The following is a 21586-nucleotide window of genomic DNA, read 5'->3' as shown; positions in this document are numbered from 1 at the left end:
AATTTCCCACCAAATAAATCTTATCTTCAGTTATGTTAAGAATTTGACTAACTTTGTTTATCGATTTATATATGTATATATTGGGACGAAAAATTATTTGTTATCTTAACATTATTTGACAGGATAAGCCAGGTATAACTGACAGTATCAGATATTTTGTTTTACTTTATCCAGCACATGGTTTTAACTCAATATTTAATATTTTATTCCTGTTTTTTTAGGTTTTTTAAGAACTCTGTCAACAACAGTAGGTACAAAACCTCCTTCTACAGTTATGTACTTAATTAATAGCTCATTGTTAATATAATCCTGTTTATAACGTCATTTCAGTATCATATCCACATAAGAATTTAAAAAAACGTATTTTCTGAAATTTAGTGTGACAAGGTTTTTGATGTAGCGAGATGATTACAAAGAAGGATTTTCGGTAAATAGAAGTTTCCAATTTCTCCTTATTTTTACTCACTAAAACATTCAGAAAAAGGTAAAGAGCTATTTCACTCAACTTCATAAGTATATGTGACAGAATTATTAATGCTATTAAGGTAATTAAGAAAAAAAGCAAATTTCACTTTACCATGCTGCCAAATTGAAAATATGTCATCAACATACTATAACCAAACTTCAGGTTTAATCCACTTCTTTAATGTTTCAGTTTCAAAGCTGTCCATACGTGAGGTACATAATAATGGAGATAAAGGAAAACCAATAGCTAAACTTTTGTTTTGCTTATAAACTTTACTGTTAACTAAAAAAAAAAAAAGTTTAAAACACATGCTTCTACAAGGCTAATCATATCCATTATTTCTAAAACCGAATTATTATTCTCTTTTAATTTTTCTCAAGACGTGCAATAGCTTCTTCCACAGGTACTTTGGTAAACATTGACACAACATCAAAATGTGCCAAGATATATTTCTGATCTAAAATTATTTGCTCAGTTCTTTCTACAAATTCAAACAGATTATAATTGTTTATTTATTTTTATCTCTTAAAAATCAATTTTTTTTTCGATATAAATTTTGCTACATTATAAGTCGAACTCTTAATACCAGATGCAATAGGTATAAAATTGCTCCAAATCTTGTGAAGTTCAGGTAAGACATACAATCTAGATAAAATAAACTTATTTGAAATTAAAAACTTTTCATAAAGTGTTAACGTTACAGTTCTTAATTTTTCTTTGCCTATTGCATGTTTATTTATAGGAATAACTTTTATGTTCTCATACAAACCTTCTTTTAACATTTATTCAATGTTGAAATCGTAATGTTTCTTTCTTGATGACGAGAAATCCATTAGAAATAAAAATGTATCTCAGAACGGCTGGTATGGGTACTAACACTTTTACTGATAAGCAGAGAACAATGTTTCAACTTTCCTAGATCATCTTCAGGTAATACCCATACCAGCCGTTCTGAGATATGTAATCTTGTTTTTTATTAATAATTACAACTAGTCCCCCTTTTACTACACTTGCAAATAACCATCTTAACATAAAAGTTTGTTTTTGAATTTCGGGCAAAGCTACACGAGAGAGTTAATCCTCCAAGTGAAATTCATGAACATACGCGAATTCATTGAGATAATTAATCAAATGAAATTCAAATACTAAATACGGATAATGGACTTGATTGAAATATTGTTAGTAGATTGGGATGAAATCTTTCAACATGTAAGCTAGCGATTTTGTAATGGTACAAAACATTCCACTTATGAGTATGAAGCAGTAAAATACGTCGAAACATGTTGAATGTATGAGGCTTTTTCTAGTTTCATTGGATTTTTGTTTTTTTACCTGTACAGTAAGTTATTTGTATGTTATTGTAATTTTGAGAATGAAAACAGTTTCATTTTTAGAAATGTGTCAAATGTAATTATTGTTTTATAAAATGAGATTTTTAACATTGAACCTTACACAAGCAACAATAAATTTTAATACGCATGTAGATGTCTAATACGCATTTTCAGTTTGACAGCATTACGTGTATTTCATATTAATAATAATAATGATCTTAATTTTTACAAAATGTGTAAATATTTTGGCGAAAACTGTATATCTTATGGTTGTTAAACTCCACTGTCAGTCAAGCTGTATTACGACTTCACTAAAATGTACTTTTTGTTTCTAAATAAGTATAAAGCACGTTCAATTATTTCCAGTACTAAACGGTTTACCTCAAAGATGTATATAAACTAGGTCGACCCATATTGGGAAAACAACACATTCTACAAACATACCTAGTGTACACAAAGTTAAGGACAACTATTCAACCAATTGAAAATGTTCTTGGGCAATTGTTGGATATGTTTGCAATCTCTGTTTTAGCATATATAGTGTTGCATAAAAAAGAGTAACTTATCAATTTTTACAACTACATAATATATCTAGCACTAATGTCCCAATTCAATTCTTTAGGTCAGAGGTGTACACTTGCACTTTCCACAACAGATATGGGTCGCTGGATAAACAGAGCACACATAAAGGCAACTACCGCTGTACCAAGCTAGTCAGAATAATAATATATCCCAGGTTTACCGTGACACTTGTCTAAACTAAATAACCCGGTTTCAATACCTAGAATATTACAGCTTCAAGCTATCTTGCTAAACTAAAATGTGATACGTGATAGTAGCAATAATTATCATTTTAATGTTTCCAGTAAATCATAAACATTCAACTTCTCAATATAATGCATGTGCCATTCTACAAATAAACGTTCTATCTGACAGAAATTTGTTAAACACACACTGTACATCGTTGAATCTTTTACGCTTAACCTAACACGAATGTCTATTACATTTGCATCAGATTTACAGGTTCAATAAATAGCAGCGAAAAGTGAAAATAATTTCAAAACATACAGAACTGCATTTTTTGTTCACCAATATGTGCACGATTTAATCACAATCGTAACGAATTATGTACCTTTCCAACATAAATGACAAATGTTACTACATTTTCAACATTGAAAGAATTTTACGTGTGTATATATATGCATTTTGTTTGTTTGTTTTTGAATTTCGCGCAAAGCTACTCGAGGGCTATCTGCGCTAGCCGTCCCTAATTTAGCAGTGTAAAACTAGAGGGAAGGCAGCTAGTCATCACCACCCACCGCCAACTCTTGGGCTACTCTCTGATCAACAAATAGTGGGATTATATATGCAAAAACGGCTCGTTTGGGTTGAGAAAATATTTTACATAGAAGAGCGAAAAACGTTTCGACCTTCTTTGGTCATCGTCAGGTTCACATATATATTTCTCTAAAAGTGGGTTTTCTCGACATCACTGAAATAGTGGGATTGACCGTCACATTATAACGCCCCCACGGCTGAAAAGGCGAGCATATATGGTGCGACGGGGATGCGAACCCGCGACCCTCAGATTACGAGTCGCACACCTTAACCCACCTGGCCATGCCGGGCTGTATACATACGTATATATATAATTATAAGGCAGAAGTGCTAACTGTGTGTCTGTGTCTGCCGAGGTCCGCTTTCAGTTTTTGTTCGATCCCAATTAAATTATGAATGCACATTCACAGCCTCCAGGCAGTGACATAGGAGATCAGCCCCCAACCCCCCGATGAGCCATGTATGTTTGGTTTGTTTTGAATTTCAGGGGAAGGTTCTCTTTCAGTATGTCTCTTTGTCACACCTTTATATTTTTTGTGACTGCCCACCGACACACCCCACTCTCCAAGTGACATAGAAGCATTGGTGTTCGAATCTAGATAGTATATACACAAAAGTAAACTGTACAATGTCAAGTGACTGTCCATAACAAAAATCTAAAAACAGATAAAATTATTGAGAGTTAAATATTTTTTTATATGCAAGGTATTTCACTAATCAAACAAATGTCGAGAGTGATGAATCACCATTTTTATATCAAAGTTTTACCTCATATTCAGAACTAGATTCATAGAGGCTACATATAACGACAATAATGCTTTTCGTAAATCATACGTTACAAACCAATGTATCAGTCTGGAGAAAAAATTAAATTAAAATATTAGTTTATTGAATGCTGTCACATTCCACAGCTGTTTTTTTACATTCTTAATAGTAAAAACGCGTTTGCTCAAAACTCTAACCAAGAACTTGTATAAATTTTCAATGTATACTTCAAATGTAAATTACATTATTTATTAATAATTTTTACACTCCAATTGCTATATATCAAATAACACAACAGAATTTCATCACCAATCATAAGGCACTCAAGTAATTTTTATTTATTTATTTATTACGAAGGACACTACCAGACTATACACAGATACTGTCTTAGGTTGGTAGTGATAACTACTTATCAAACTGAACAGCGTTTCTGTATTAACTAAACTTTTGTATGAACTATACATTAAGGTTCAGTTTTGTTGTTGTTGATGCAACTAAAAACAAAACAGGTTTCATGAAATCATGCCAATGCAAGCACAGTTATGGAAAAAAAAAATCTTCGCAGTTTTGGCAACAATAATTAGCTATTTCAACCTTGTGGTCCTCATGTGGTTCCTATACCCATAGCATATTAAGAAGTGTTGGTTAAAAGGATAATCAATTAAAATATATTGGAAAGAGCTGTCCTTCAAATAACTTTGACGAGTTAATTTCTATCATTTTCGTCTATCTGTCTCGTATGTAATCGCAAAGTACAACTTAAATAAATCAAAATTACTGTTTTCCTTACTATGCTACTTTTACTAGCATGACCTTAATGCAAAGTAGTACTACAAGCTGTACAATGAAAGATTCATTAAAAGTGCGATTACACGGCTTTCTTTTCATATATTCATCGAAAGCGCTTTCGCAATGTTGTCATTGTTAATCAGACTTCACTATATATTTATTTCAGTTGTAAACCTTGAAAAAAAAAAGAGCACGCAGTTGTTGGTTTTTATAAGTTCACTGGCTAACTAACATAATAACTAATATATAAAAAATATCCCACCTGATTATATATAGCGTAATTCAGTACCTCTCGCATTAACAAAGCATAAACATATCATTTTATAGCTGTAATAGTCTACGTCCATTGTAACAAGTGTTCTTGTGTATCGATAAAACTAAATTTTAAATTACAGTGCTTTGCAAAAGTATCACACACACCTTACCTAGCAATGTTACACTCTGGTGAAATACAAGTAATGTAAACAATAGTTTTATTGAAAGTTCTAATGATCAAACTTAACATTGTTATGTGTGAAACATGTTGAACATCAGCAAAATCTGCGGAGAAAATATAAAAACTGAAATTTGCTAATTGTATTAATATTCAGCCCCATAAATCGGCAACTGGTGGAAGCGCCTTTGATAGCAATTACTGCCGCGAGTCTTATTGGATAGTTATCTACTAGTTTTGCACCAAAGGGCGGTGCAATTTTTACCCATTCTTCTAGGCAAAATTGTTCCATTTCTGACAAGTTCGTTGAGGATCATTGATAGATTATAATTTTCAAGTCTGACCATAAATTTGATTCAAGGCATAACTGAGCCACACTGGAGTTGCTTTGGCCTTGTGTTTCGGGTCGTTGTCCCGCTGAAATCAGAATTTTCGACCCAGTTTTAGATTCTTGGCTAATTCAAGCAGGTGTTTCTCTAAAATTCTCCTGTACTTTGGACCACGTTTGCTTGTTTCTTATGGAGCGTAAACGTTCTTGACTGGACTATCAGTGCTGTGGCTACAGCAGGATCGAACCCCAAATTTTATTGTTATAAACTTCAAGCTGACTCCTGAGCCCCTACATGGCTTTCCGTAATTTAATATAGTATTAGCTATACTTTTAACAATATATTTTAATTTTTAAAGCTGAATAAAGATAATGCATCAGTCACTCATCTTCGATTTACAATTTGCTTTTATGAAATATTCGTATAAATTATCACGCGTTGCACTTCTATATAAAAACAGTCGTATAATTCGGTGTATTTTGTTCTGAAGAGATACAATTTACTATATACTGTGAATACTTAATTTTTTTTTTCATTTCGTACTAATTTTCTTCCAGTGAGATAAAATCTCCATTACTATTCCAGGATAATTTATATACGTATATACACGCTCTGTGTAAGCTAATTATTTTTTTTAAGATATATACACCTACTCTGTACGCTACTCATTATAGAAGTATAAAGGCTTAGATTCTATTTTGGTATTCAACTGAACTGCTTTTATGAGGTTTCATTTTTATTTTTTTTCCAGTTTTAATGTTCTAAAGGTTCTATAATTAATAGCTGCTCAGTGACCAATTACTGCCGGAAAATCAGTAGTTCAACAATATTGTACTTCTTCAAGAAATTACAGACGATTTTCTAATTAATCACGTGCATCTAGAAATATATCCACTCTTTTGTTTCCTCAAGGGTCCAACTTATACGATGTTTATTTTTAGTTCAACATATAATCACTCCCTGTTTGTTTTTCATACTCAACTGTTTCTAGAAATGTTTGAATTACAGACTTAACATTCAATTATCTTCTAAAATATAAATACAGTTATTTATAGAAATAAAGAAAAAGTTGTATATCTTTTACTGAATGCACAATTACATGTTTAAAAACTACAAATATGCATTTGTACAGTTTAAACTACTTTTATCGCGAATGTATATGTTCTATTTAGTTTTCAAAATTTTCTACTATTCTCTATATACTTTTTTCACTATTCAAACACTTCTATAAGAATTAATTAATATTCTCTACTCTGTATTTTAAAATACTTTCTGTTAAAGTATTCAACCAATATTAGAATTAGTATTCTACGAATGACAAACAGCAAAGTCTTCCGCGTTGCTTATGGTAACATTCCGTATATTCAAAAAATGTATTTTGTTTCAGCGAAAAGCTGTCTGCGCTCAGTCCACTGCGAGGAATCGATTCCCAGATTTTAGTAACGTAAGCCTTTAAACTTACCGCGGACTCACCAGGAAACCGAATAAAAATGTTCATGATAAGAATAAATGTATTATTTGAGAAAACTGTAAGTACTATAGAAATGCTTCTACGTAACACACCTGTTAAATAAATAACCGAAAGTTACTCAAGCTTTCTTTATCAGTTTAAAAGATTAATAATACAGCTGTGATGTCGAAACCGTTTGAAGTTAAGCCTGATATTCATGAAAATAAAATTAACAACAGAACGAGTCTCACTGCCAATCTACATAATGCTATGTTGAAAAACTATTACAATTTTTCACAGATAGAAAACATAAATTAATCGCAATAACCTATAAACGTTTTCAATCACAGCCAATAACCGGCTATTAATAGTGTGGAAAAACCATAATTGCTCTGATTTGCTCACTTTTCGCCTACAGTTTTAAACATACGAGATATACATCCACGTAATATTAAATCATAGTATTTATCAAACACTCCTTATATAAATGAAACACAAGTAGGAATTTTTTTCTTTGTACTTCAATAAACATCTACGTTATTTTCTGTTGTGATATTTGTGTTGTCTAGAACTATTAACTGAAAACGTAAGCTTTGAACGCCATACATGTACTAGTTCAAACTACACATTAATACACCCATCTTCAATAAAAAGGCACGTGTGTGCAAGTGCTGACATGCGGATTTGGCTTTTCTTTGTATTTTATAATGTTTTGTTTTCTTTTAATGTAACGTAAAGCTACACCAAGCTTATCTGCGCTAGCCGTCCCCAGTTTAACAGCGTAAGACTAGAGGGAAGGCAGCTAGTCATCATCACCCACCGCCAACTCTTAGCTACTCTTTCATCAACGAATAGTGGAATTGACCGTGACATTATAATGTCCCCTCACCTCAAACGGCCATCATGTTTAGTGTGACGGGAATTTGAACCCGCGACTTTCAGAATGAGAGTCCAGCGCCTTAGCCACATGGCCATTTTGTAAAATAATGCTCCTCCTACATTTTAAAAGATTTAACCCCATTTTCCCATGCTAAAGCAGAAAATATACTAAAATGTTGAACTTGCGTGTTATAATTCGAACATAAATACCAGTACAGTAAGAAATTAAACTCCAAAACGTGGTTTCTAACTTGTGAACTGGCATCAGCGAGAGATATACTAAATATTCAATAAACATATGCTAATTTTATTATAGAATTCATGGGGAAAAAATACGAAAAACGTTACACCTATGCAGTTTACCAATATACGATTTTTAAGCTATAATACATACAGGAATCGTTGAACATCTCGATTAACAACTTATCAAAGTTTTTAATCATAGAAACAACTGTAAAAAATTACTTAATCAACTTACTTAGTGTTTCATTAACTTGTACTTGAAACAAAATTTCCAAGAATAATTAAATCTTGAGATTTTTTCCTTCTACCCACGTTTGCAAGCCTTCTCATGTAGACATAATATATGTTTCTAACTGTATATACTTGTATACAATTTTTATTAAATAATTAGGTAAAAAATATATCGTGAAAATTTTTCACTTAAAAATGACTCAGAATATAATAGTATAAGGAAAATCCTTTAAAAAGACATTCTGGAGTAACTAAAAGTAATTAGTCTTAAATTCCTGCTGAAATATTGACGCATAACACCTAAAAGATTAAAACATTTTTCATTTTCTAATGGCAGATTTTGAAAACCGCCACTTCCCATCATGCTCTCTGTTGTGACAAATTAACGTCTTTTGATACATGCGTATATAGATTTAAGCCTCATACATTGGGTCTCTATAACAATAGACGTAATTAACCATTATTAATTTTACCCTAAGTATACACACATCATACTCTATAGCACAGTGATCGTGGAGAATACATGTAACGTAGCAAAGATTCTTTGTGTTTCTTTTTTTGTTGTTTTTTTTTATGTGATGTACCTGCCCATTAAAACGTCTTGAGCTGATTAGGTTTGTTAATTAAACCGAACAAAAACTATTAACTGTAGTCAAATCCAACTGTTTTCGTGCAGTTTCATGAACGAGCCTCTTACTGATGACGCACAGAAAAAAAAACAACATCCAATTTAAGTGTTAACAAGATAATTATACCTGTTTCAAACAACACACACACCCTTTGATTTGTTTTAGTCATTTATTTCTATCAGTTTAAGCACACGAGAATCTCTGTACAAAATTTGTATGTTATAACCAAACAAGTGATACTCACGCAGTAGACAAAATTTTATTTACGTTATATAAAAAATAATACTTTCAACTCCTTTCGCCATTATTAAACATTACGTAGATGGCTTCACCTGCAAGAAATAAACATCTAAAACAACAGCCCTAGTCATCACGTAGCTAGTTTCTTGGAAGACAGCTACGAAACGTGTCACATAATAACAAGTGCTTTGGAAATGTGCATTTTCTACTACTACTCAATAGTGCTTTAAAAAAATCCCATGAGTTGTCATCAGTTTCACACGGGTCTGTAAATTTTATGATTTTCGAGTAATTCCGTTGTTCACATTCAAGCATCTGGTAAGAAGCAGCCGTGCGTAAATTTTACAGCTGTATTCACAACAAATGCGACAACAGTGAATTATATTTTTACAAATTCAGCCAATATTCGTCGGACCCGAGCCTAGAAATAACTGAAATACAAAAAAAAATGCCGTACAGAATATACAATAACGGGACGCAACGTTGTGTATGAATACATTCCACCCTTGATGTTTCAAGGTGAATTTACAAGATAAATTTACGGGTGCAAAATATCGAACATGCATTGTAGAGGTACAGCACCTTCTGTATAACCCAACTCTCATTCCAAAAAAAAAAAAAAAAGAGAAGAAAAGGAAAAATAAGAAGGTATTTTAACCTTTTTTTAAAGATATGCATACATATAACAACGTTTTATTATCAAGGGTTAAGAGAGAAAAATATGGAGGACCCATTTCATTTTATAATTTAAAAAACGACTAGTATATTATTATGCTGCCTCATGGTAATTAGATAAATATCAATTTTACTTCTTTTGTGGGTTTTTTTTTAACCACCACTTCGTTTCTAACCTCATATGCCCAAGAATAAGTATGTAGGCTGTTAACACGATGTTCGTATCACGAGCCAGAGCGCAACCTAACATTTTTAGTGTTAACCCTAAAACACGCGACAACAGTCTCACATTTATCATCTCTTTTTATAATTATTTGTAAATAATAACGTTTAATACATATAAACAAAAGTATATATAATACTTTCACATACAGTGTTCCCCTTTGAACTCGCAATGTTTCATAGAAAATATTACCCATACACGATCTTATATTATACTTTTTAACAGTGCCCTCTAACGATAATGCTTTAATGATAGCAACGGTGAATTAATACTCGTTGTGACCTTTATATCCTGTACCCAAGTTTCCAATCTAGAACTTGATGACAGAACACGTTAGAAATAGAGCAGTACTTGTTGGAAGAAATGACTACAAATATAGCTCAAAAGTTACTTAATAATAAAATATTTAAATATAAATGTTACATGTAGAAGTATATTTTATATTATCATAACATATAAAAGTAAAATATTGTACTAATGAATTTTTGAGTACTTTCGTTAAAGTAGGTTATATACATCAAAAACAAACAAATTATGCTTAGTAATCACACATTTTGTGTGCATTTGGTATTTGAATTTGTGTTTCTTTACACAACCATAACGAATGATATTTGGAATCTGTGTCTCACTTACAAATAACCGTGGTGTATAGCATATTGGCATTGAAGTACAAAATACTTAAAGGTGAATTTTACAGAAAAAAGAAAACTTTGCAGTCAAAAGAACTACTCATACTGATTAATTTTGCAGGTTCACATTTTATATAAAAAGTATGTGCTAATAAATGAAACATAGAACCTGGTGCAGAAAGAGCCCTTTCCGAGCGGCAATCCGAACGTTTTAGTTTTTACGTTTGCCACTAGGAAAAGTACTGTGACGTAATAGTTGACAAACAAACCGACAACGCCGGCGCGTTGAATATAAATAAACATGGTCAGTGCATACGGAGAAACAGAGGCGGAGTCTGTTTTGACTTTGTGTTCTGAACAGTGTCGAGTAGTGCCATATCAATTCGAACCTACTCTGAACGAACCTAGAACAGTTACTTTTGATACAGATCTGACAAGTTCTAGTGATGAGGACACTTCCACGAGCGAAAGTAGCAGAACTGTGATTGATACTGATAGCGCCCAGGCTGGTTGCAAATCAGTCATACCTCCAGTGGAAGAATGGTAAGCCTAAGTCATGACAAAAAATATGGTCTGTATTATTTCTCGTGCAATTTTAAGCATCTCGAAACCTGTCTGGTGTTTATAAATTATTGGTATCACAGACTGGCTTTTATTTGTTTATATTTTGCTGACTATGGTAACTAATACTTGGCCCTTCCACAATCATTGTACCGGGTATTTATGACTCGTAACAAAATGAATTTCAATTATACGTCATAATTCTGTCTATAAAATCAAACTAAATGTAGCAGTCTGAATAGTTAATTTATCTTAAAATGTTAAGCTTGAAAAATGGAATTCTTCAAACTTTTCCATATTAAAAAATGATAAAAAACATCTACAGAATGATCTACCAGCTTTTAAACTTGGAATATACTCTACTTGGGATAGATTTGTCCACTGTCTAGACTAAGAAATCAAGGTTTCACTGACTTTCAGGTGCCACAAATGCAAAACACGCTCATGAATGTGAAATGTGTACTTCAAAAACTTGTACTTTTTAAATTATTATATTATACTAGTTACTGTTTATCGCTTTATACTCCACACATACCTTTAAGTTTGTTCTTTTCGTGATGGCAAGGGATGGCTTCATAGGGGTGGAACTTGAACGCTGCAGGCTGAGATCAGTCCTCAGCTCTACACGAGGAAAGATGGTGGGAACAATCCTGTCTACTGCCGATGTTTTTTCAGTCTCAACCTGCCTGGCTTGAAACCCACGGAATCCAAAACAGTGGGATCCAACACAAAACATGAGCGTTCAAAGTGATGTTGACAAAGCTTTGCATGGTGTGAAGGAGTCCAGTTCTTCCTATTGACTATCTGCACCCACTGTCGCCACCTTTCCGGTTCCTTCTCCTTGCACGGAAACAAAAGAAACTTTTGCCCGATGCCGAACCGTGTTTACAACCATAAGCAACGCAGTAAACCATGTTATCATAAAACAAACAAAGTAACAATATCAAGACAAAAATAGTCTCACAAAGTATGTAATCCGAAAAAAGCACCGATAGATTTACATAAAACACCAGCACTGAAAGGAACAAAATGGTCGACGCGCAACGAAGCGTGTTTGGCAACTATTATGTCATAGCTGTAAAATGTCACGGAAACAGCTAAACGACCGAGAGGAACTTGAGTTCGAGGACCCGTATATTTTGTTTCATTTTTTACTCAAAAACTAAAGTGTTTAAAAATATGGCAACCACACAGGAATTATACCAAACCAAAGTACAGTTTCTAGGGCAATTATTAAATTTGTTGAAAATTCACCTTTAAAATGCAAAATAAATTCGTGAACACTATCTACTTTAAAAATTTTAAAACATTATTTTTAGTTTTTGTTAACAGCACGTTTTCACAGCACAAAATATATAAATGTTATTATAATACAATGAAAACCCGCCAATAGATACCAACAAAAACTAGTAATAAATTGGTATTATAATAATGATATAGCTTTGCAGTAGTCTTTTACAATAGGTATGCATATTAAAACCACTTTTGTTAAACTACTCAGATATTAAACGTAGCTAGGAGTTTGCTGAGGTTTTGTTACTTGTCGTTTCTATGATTAATTCAGTTTATTCCTCATGATTATGAAGAGCAAGGAAACAGCTGCAATGAAAAACGATTCATCCTTGACAAGCTTGTTTTTAACTGTGCATCACCATAAATTGCACATGTCCAGTATCTTTCCTAACGTCTCTGTTAACAAAGTTGTCATTACAACTGACATTCTATGAAACGTTTTTCATGATATTCTTGTTATGAATTATAGTTGTACATTGTGTAAGGAGGAATCTATAAAAGTAACGTGTCAGAAAAGAACTTGTGTCAAATAGTGAAATCTATCAGTCTAATTACACTTTATAATGCTTGTATTATTGTTCAGGATTGTTACTAACCTTGAATATATCCAGCTTCATTGAAGCAGTACAATACCTTATAAAATTCTAATTAATATAACTACCCAGTATCAAAGACATATTATCAAATGCTGCAAAATACAAACATGTGAATATGTTGCAAATGAACTGTCTTATTTTTAAATATATTTTAGAAACTTTATAAGTGAAGTAAGTAACATTATCAAGGTGACCTGACAACTGCCCTCACATCCTTATTATATTAATATAAATGACTAAAATAGAAAAAAAGAAGATATTTATTGTATTTCATACAATAATGAATAATCTCAAACTATTTTAAGTAAGAGAAAATAACACAGGTTTCATGTTAAATTTTCTTCACTGTAATTAAATAAACATGTTGGCCTACTCAAAGTTATATAACACAAGTACACTAGAACTGTAATTTGAGTTATTCCTCTCAAAATGTCAACAAAAATTGTGTTTTTTAAAATCTTCTACAACGTTTCTTATCCTGGCGGTTGAGTCTGATACTGCTTTTACAGTTTGTTTTGTTTTAATACTGCCTTATAAAATTAAGGACTTAAAAACTTGTGTACTTCAAAATATGTGCAGTAAAGGTAAACAGTTTTACACAATTTATTATTCGATAAAATATACGATGTATCCGTGTTATTTTCCTATTTTGGTCAGTTATATAAATACAGGATGATACAGCTGAAGGAAGGAGTTGTTTTGGAAAAATATTCCTGTGGGTGCAGTTGTCCTTCAAGCGATTATTATTAATTGTATATTCTATGAATATGTGCTTGTTTTTCTAAACATCACTTTATGAAAATCTTTCTTCATATGCTAAACATTATAAACATCTTACTTGTTACTTTCCAGGGAAAATTATGCTCACAATGCATTTCCTACATTTCAGTCACTGTATTAATAACTTTAATTTTTGATAATACTTTACACTAGTATCGTTTCTTCCTGGAACTGAAAGTGTATTAATGTTCTTCACAATATACTGTTTCTGTTCTAATGAAATCAGTTTTCAAAATTTTATCAAAAGGAAATGAAAGTCTTAAAGTCCCTTATTACTAAAACATAAAAAACAAACACACATAATTTCTACTCCTACTGACCTTGACACTTTTAAAGAGGTTAAGTGAATTATATTTTTACCAAAGATTATAAAACGTTTTAAATTACGAAACGGAACATTTATGCTGTACAAACTAACATTAGGTGTATGAGCATAATGTACTTATTCCAGTACAGACGGGTTGAAGACAAATAGACCAAAGTTTTAATCTTTTATTAAACAGATCATGTGTAGATTTTACACATTTTCTTGTTGTTTTCGCGTGATGCTTAACGCTGGTCCTGGAATATTTAGTTAAGAAACGAACTTAGGCATAGTGTAAATATTTATATATAAATACACGCACGCAGACATAAACTGTTTTAAGTTATATGCAATTATCTTCGAACGCAGGCTTCAAAACCCTATATTCTGGCTTATTCGGCTCATCATCCGCCAGTAAGAGTAACATACAAACATCAGTACATTCGGTTCGGTCAGTCTCCTCTCACATGTGGAAAACATCCACATGTTTTATTGAAATGTCTATGCGATGAATGTATGCATAATACTTAATTTACTTTTCCACAGTGAGGAAAAATAAAACTTCGTACTTAAACGACTAAGAGACTCGTCCCTACAGCTAGATACAATTAAGAGAGGACAAAGTGAGGTACGTCACTTAGCTCTTCATCCTTGGATGCCTATCATAACTGACTTTATGGGAAATGTTAGTTTTGCGCAATGACGGCAACGCTTAGACGTTCCAAATATCTTAATACTAAGCACGGGGGCGCCAGCACTTTACACGAACAAATAAGATCACAGTTTATTAGTGTTATGCCTCATCTTTGGATGACCGAGTTTTAAAAACATTAATCTCACGTTATAATTACGTGATGACAATGTATAATGTTTATATAAAATAGAAAAAATAATTTAAGTTTCAACTTGCATAAATCTGAAAATTCGTATGTAACTTCCTTTTAACATTCAAGTTTTGTATAACTTTATGACGTAATTGCTATTACTACTTATAGACTAAATACGTAACAAATCACGTGCGAGCCAATCTACGCAAACAACTAAATATGAAAACAAAATTACAGGTGCCTACAATGATCCAACAGAATGAATCTAAATGTCTTTGTTTTTTTTATTTTATTTTGCTTCTTGGTTGCTCTAAATATATCTATCACATAGGCGCAGATAGTCTAGTTGCTTTCCGCCATAAACACCAAACTAACCAATCTATCATATATGTTGACAACTAATAATCATGTAACACACGCCACGTAGTTAGTAATGTGCTTCAAAGTTTTACTTTAAGGTTGCAAGTATGAAGAAAACGACAATATTGATTTGGAATAGCACTCGAAATGGAACACTTGATAAATCAAAAGAATGTTTTACATGATAACGTAAATTTGCAGCAAGTTTCAATTCTTCCCAAACGATGATGGTATAAAACGTGTGTTGAAACGATGAGCCATGGTGGATGATACAATACACTAAATATATCCATACCAGTAGCGTTAGCGGCCCGGATTGCTGTTGTACCCAGTTGCACTTCCACCTAGATCTTCCTTTGTCCTAATGGCACAGAAGCTCTGCAAGGTTTCATGCTTGGTCTGTGGACTCTTTAAGCCAATAAATGTTTTTGGTAAAGAAACTAGCTCTGTGACCAGGGGAAAACCTCTACATTGTTAGTTCTAAAAAATGCGAGATTCTTCTGTTGATGAAGGGAACTGACGAAGAGAGAAGTCTATCAAGAGCTGGAAAGAGGGTAGACACAGTTCTGGCCTAAGTTCTCCCAAATGTATCTTTTGTAAAATGTTTGAGTTTAATACGCCAGTGTATAAATGTAAGACAAACATAGTAACCACAGACTGGGTATCTCGTGGGACAACAAGTAGAAGAGAAAGTAATAACAGGCTATACGAGTTGGATAACCATACTAACGCTTTAAAACAAGATAAATTGTGAGCGAGAACATCACATGATGAAGGGGACGTTCAACAAAGGTTACGAATCTAAGGATTTGTAGTTACCACGGTCCCTCAACATTCAGCCCCCAAAAGCAATGCACTGCGGAAATCCAGAACAAATACTTTCCATTGCATATGCTTGCTGTGTATTAGGAGAAATAAAGTGATAGTCGTTGGAGTAGTTATTAGTAAGAATTCACAACGTTTTAACTTTACACAATTTCACCCAAAGTTATAAGAGGGCTATCTTCGTTAGCCGTCCATTATTTTAAAGTGATATACAATACAAGAGAGAAGACAGCTAGTCAACACCAACTCTCGGGCTATTCTTTTACCAACGAATAGTAGGACTGCTCGCTACATAAAAACGCCCCTCATGGCGGAGAGGTAGAGGATTTTCGGCGACGGAGTTGTAACCCACGACCTGCAGATTGTGACGCGAGAACCGTAACTACGAGGCCAAATCAGGCCTTTTAGGTGAAAATGTTATAAAATCTGAGAACAGCTATTGCAAAGCAAAATTTACTAAACGTTTACCAGATGTAAAGTGACGCAGTTCAATAAACCATTCTTGTTTCATTTGCTTCATGAAATCTGAGGACAACTCGTATCATAAACAGATACAATATCCATATGTTGACAATTGTTCACATTTTGGTGATACTAACTACCAAATGTCAAGCTTGGGCAGACATACGTATTTCACACAACTACCCATCCTATCGAGTGTATTTCGCACTACCGTTAGGCCTTAGTAAAGCTGAAAACAGTCATATCTATGAATGTGCGATGCAGCATACTCCAGGTTATTGATATCGCATCATTTGCAGGAGCAATCACGGTGTAAAAATCGCCATTGCGAATAATTTTATGCCTTCATTTCAACTCACATAAGATCATTTTACCAGAAACATTTTATTGTTGGTAAGGATATGTATATCCCTGATGTCATTGGAACGTAGAAATTTTAGGGAACACACACTGGGGTCACTGGTGACGCCACTAACGGTCGGAAGTACAGATGAAACAATCTAAGCTTCCGGAACTTTAATGATGGCAAGAACATGCGTCTTCATCCTGAAAACACGATGCCATCAAACATATAATAATTTAATTATTCTTTTTAAAACCGGCAAATTATAATATGTGCATGTAAATTTTCTAGGCTTATATTAAACTAAAATTATTACATTTTTTTTCTATATCTTTATTCATCATCAGGTGCCCGTGTTAAAGCCATTTTAAGATCCTTTTCAGTAACCATTCTCATAACGCGACCTATCTATTTTCATCTCCTATATTAGTCAACTTCAATGACTAATCAGCCTCCTATTCCAAGTTTCTTCATCGGAAATTTCTATAGACTATCGCACTTTTTCTATTCTTGCCAGACACTCATGACGAAATCTGTTCAATTCGTGCTCATGTTCCATATTTATAATCCATATATCACAGTACTGATTTTACATTACTATAAAAAATATTACTATTTATTTCAACCTGTAAATACTACATTTCCAAATTCTGTTGAATTTTATCAATGCAGTCCTTGGCTGTATTCATTGTGATTTTGATTTATTTTCCTCTACAATGATTACTAATTATTCCACCCACATACAATGGCTTTGTCTACTCAGTTCTCTCTTCTGGTGTTTTTTATTGTATATGTTCAAACTTGGAGGGCATCAAAATAAAATTGTCAGCATTAACCAAATTCTCCAATTAGTTGTGAATTTCCACGTTATTTCAGTATTTACTTCTTCTTGTTTTCCTCATGACACAATATCTTATTAAAAGAAATAAAAACCCACGCATTAAGCATTTTCGTTTAACTCCAGGTTTCACTTCAAACGTTGAATTCCATTCTATTGTACAATCCACTGTATTTCGAATACAAACATTTGTTCGATTGTGCTTCTATATTTTGTAAATCCTGCTCGTTGACTACATACCAATTCATCTATTCCATTTCCTGCCCTACTAATGCCAGTTCTTCTCAGCACCTTACTTGGAATGAACAGTAAAGTGATTCTATCGCGTACACTTTCCACACTAAATTAGTCAAATTTTCTTTCTTGAGTAACTTAAGAATATGCCCTTTCCTTCAATCTTATGTCACTTTTTCATATTATTCCCATATTCTGTTAAAGATTCTTCTAATCTTCCTATTACTATTCATATATTTGTATTTATGAGCTTTGTAGTAATGTCATTTCTACATCATATTTATTTGGAACTGTTTCATCTTCTTCATTCTTGCTTCTTCCTGATGCTGCTACTCTTAAAACAGTCCATGTGTCTTGATACAGATGTAACTACGGGTTCCGTAATTAATGCTGTAATTATTTTTTTTATAAATATTATTTCAAATGTTTAGTAAGTGAATTTAGGACTAACCTTTCAAGCTTTCTGAAACATTTGAAAGCTTTATAAAGAATAGCATCTTTAATTAGCTATATTCATTATCCGTTATTTTTTAATTATGATATATGTAAATAGCTTACTTCCTTTAAATCAGAACTTAAAAGCTTACGACTGTTACAAAATGTATGACGTCAGCAATTTCTTTGTCAAAATTAAGTAGAGGTACATCTATGTCACCATATCAGTTTGTTTGAAATTACGCACAAAGCTACACAATGAACTATCTGTGCTCACCATATCAGAGGGATTGACATTATTAAAAAAAATATCTATATTTCTTCTCCAAAATAATACGAAAAATAAGGAACTAAACAGTCGTTACTAAAACGTATGTTTCTTCTCTCCCAACCCCCACATGTAAAGATGTGTGTAAAGACACCGACATCTTGCTTTATCATTTACGCTTGTTGATGTGTGTTTGAGTACAAAGCAAAAAAATACCCTCAAATGAGAGTAATCTTCGCTGGAAATATCAAATATTATTCTTTAAATGTTATCCATTGTAAGGTTAGTTCGGTTTTATTTGTATGTTGCTTAACCTTCCTAACAACTTCCGTAAAGGCGTGTGAAACGACATCAACATCTTGCTTTATTTTGTACGCTTGTTGATGTGTGTTTAAATAAAAAACTAAACAAATAGCAGTTGGTGCGGTGATCAACGCAGATATTGAACCCCAAATTTAGCTTTATAATTCCACAATTGTCGTTGAGTCGCTGTTAAATAAAACAAGGATTATTGTCATTAATTAAAATAATTGTTGAATGGGGTCCAGATATGAGAAGAGATTAATGAAAGGGTTTTAACTGGCACAGAACCAGCGAACATGAGAATAATAAACATTAATTTGTTATAAATAAAATACGAGGATGTAACAAAAGGATAGAAAACAAAAACGCAACACAACCGATATATCTAACCATTCACTACAGTTATATGCATCGGCTAATAACTGATGCAGCAGTATATCAGTGATACAATATATCACAAACAATATAAATATGGCTACACATCGGCATTAATCAGTTCTGTATTGCTAGCCCTAAACAGAAGCAATGGCGAAACACTGGCTGAATTTTTTTTATTCCCCATTACATCCTGGAGCATAATTTTTTCTCACTTCATTGCCCCAAAACGTTCAGAAATAAGTTTAATCCCCAAAATTACAAGTTTACTTGTTTATGGCAAAGCTACTACTAACGCCACATGCTGATGATCCTAATTTTGAACTGCGACCACATAGAAGGTAAACGGCTGTCACCATTTACTACTAACACTTTGGCTACTTTTTAACAACGAATGATAGGACTGACCATCACATTACAATGCACACGCCGTTAAAAAAGCAAGCTTATTCAGCTCCTGGTTTCGATTCCGCGACCCACAGACTGCTTGTCGAGAGTCCTAACAACCAAGCCAAAAAATGCAAGCAATTACAATAAATAGTCGCACATTATTTATCTCCAACATACCTACTTCTTCTAACAAACCTGTCTAAACAAATCTTCAGCCTAATCCTCTAAGTTTTGCACCTTCAGTTTACACAAATTGAGCTCCTGGTTAATGTATGTGTATAAACTTTAAACAACTATATTTCATTACACGGTGATTCATGATTATTCCATTTCGACTAGCGAACGAGTAGGACGACGGGACTGATCATACACATAGATGTTGAAACCTTGCCATAACTCTAATTAACTTTACCATGCTTCCTTAAACAAAAGTGAAGGCCGCGTGAGCGCCACTGGCCGTCCTTCCTGCTGCCGCAAACAGCTGCAAGGCCGTGTCTCAAACCAGTTTTAAGCGCGCCACGAGCACGTGTGTAATGTAATGCAATTGCTAAAACTTTTATGCACAAGTATAATAAGCAATTACATATATAAACACAGAAATACATTATTTTGTTTCAAAACGTAGCCACTGCTTTACTCCACTTTCGTCATTCACATGCTAAGGTGTATATGTTTCGATTATGTTACAATAGCAATTACAAAGCACGCTAGAAATTAATAGCGTTTTAAGAACCTGTTTCAGCTTATTTATCTATGAAACAAAATATGTGTAAAATAGGTCAGACAATTCTCAACGTAAACTATAATATAAGGAAAATCATGGTAAGTTATCTACAACGTGTGTACAAAACAAAAACTATAAATAATTGGTAAACTGCTTGTTTGTAATTAAGCACAAAGCTACACAAATGACACCGAAAGATAAAATGAAAGTATACATGACAAGATAATAATAATTCTCCGACTGGATATAAATGTAACATTTGCCAACGTAATTAATGAAAGTAAAAAGGGAAAAGAGCTTTGAATAACTTGAGTAAATTACGTGTCTTTCTTGTTACATACACCCGTGTTGTGGGAAGGAAGTGGGCGAGCTCAACAGAAATCGCTGATTAACAAAAACAATACACAATGCTGGCCAAAATCTTAAGGCCAATGAACATAAAGAAAAAATATACATTTTGCGTTGTAAGACTCAACCATTTATTTGAGTAGAGCTTCGAAAGATCAAAATAAGAAAAGGGAAAATAAAAATAAAAAACTTTTTTAGCATTTAATAGGAAAAATGTGAACACTATGAAATACTAGCTGGTCTAAAGTTTAAGACCATATCAAAAAGATGTCCTAAACAGGGTAGGAAATGCCCAACAAGAGGTCTCAGTAGTGAGTTGCACGGCCATCATTGCGAATAACTTCAAACATTAGCTTTGGCATGGTCGATATAAGCGTTTGCAGAAGGATGGCTAAAATATTATTCCCAAGTGGTAAAGATGGCTTCACGAAGATCATGCACTGTTTGGAATTGACGTCCATTTCTATAGACGTCCTTTGCCATCCATCCCCAAACATTTTCAATGGGGTTCAGTTCGAGCGAACACGTTGGATGGTCTAAAAGAATCACGTTATTCGCCATGAAAAAGTCCTTTGTCCTGCGGGTATTGTGAATTGCAGCGCTGTCCTGCTGAAAGATCCAATCATTTCCACACAAGCGAGGGCCTTTAGTCAATAAGGATGCTCTCTGC

The 21586-nt window shown here is 33.2% G+C and overlaps 2 protein-coding genes across 7 annotated transcripts in view; one reads left to right on the top strand and one right to left on the bottom strand.

The window, feature by feature from the left end:
* LOC143245000 (uncharacterized) overlaps positions 1-21586 on the bottom strand; it is a 98942-nt gene that overhangs the window by 66610 nt on the left and 10746 nt on the right. The window lies entirely within an intron of this gene.
* Positions 11175-21586, top strand: part of Nubpl (NUBP iron-sulfur cluster assembly factor, mitochondrial) — a 74370-nt gene continuing 63958 nt past the window's right edge. Inside the window, exon 1 of the mRNA XM_076490716.1 lies at positions 11175-11193. Within this exon, the coding sequence (XP_076346831.1) occupies positions 11191-11193 (3 nt within the window). The 5' untranslated portion in view covers positions 11175-11190. The remainder of the gene's footprint in view (positions 11194-21586) is intronic.

Source organism: Tachypleus tridentatus, chromosome 2 (assembly GCF_004210375.1).
Source record: "Tachypleus tridentatus isolate NWPU-2018 chromosome 2, ASM421037v1, whole genome shotgun sequence".
Classification (NCBI taxonomy): domain Eukaryota; kingdom Metazoa; phylum Arthropoda; class Merostomata; order Xiphosura; family Limulidae; genus Tachypleus; species Tachypleus tridentatus.
Note: the sequence above shows the minus strand (reverse complement) of the source record. Positions and strands in the feature narration are given on the sequence as shown.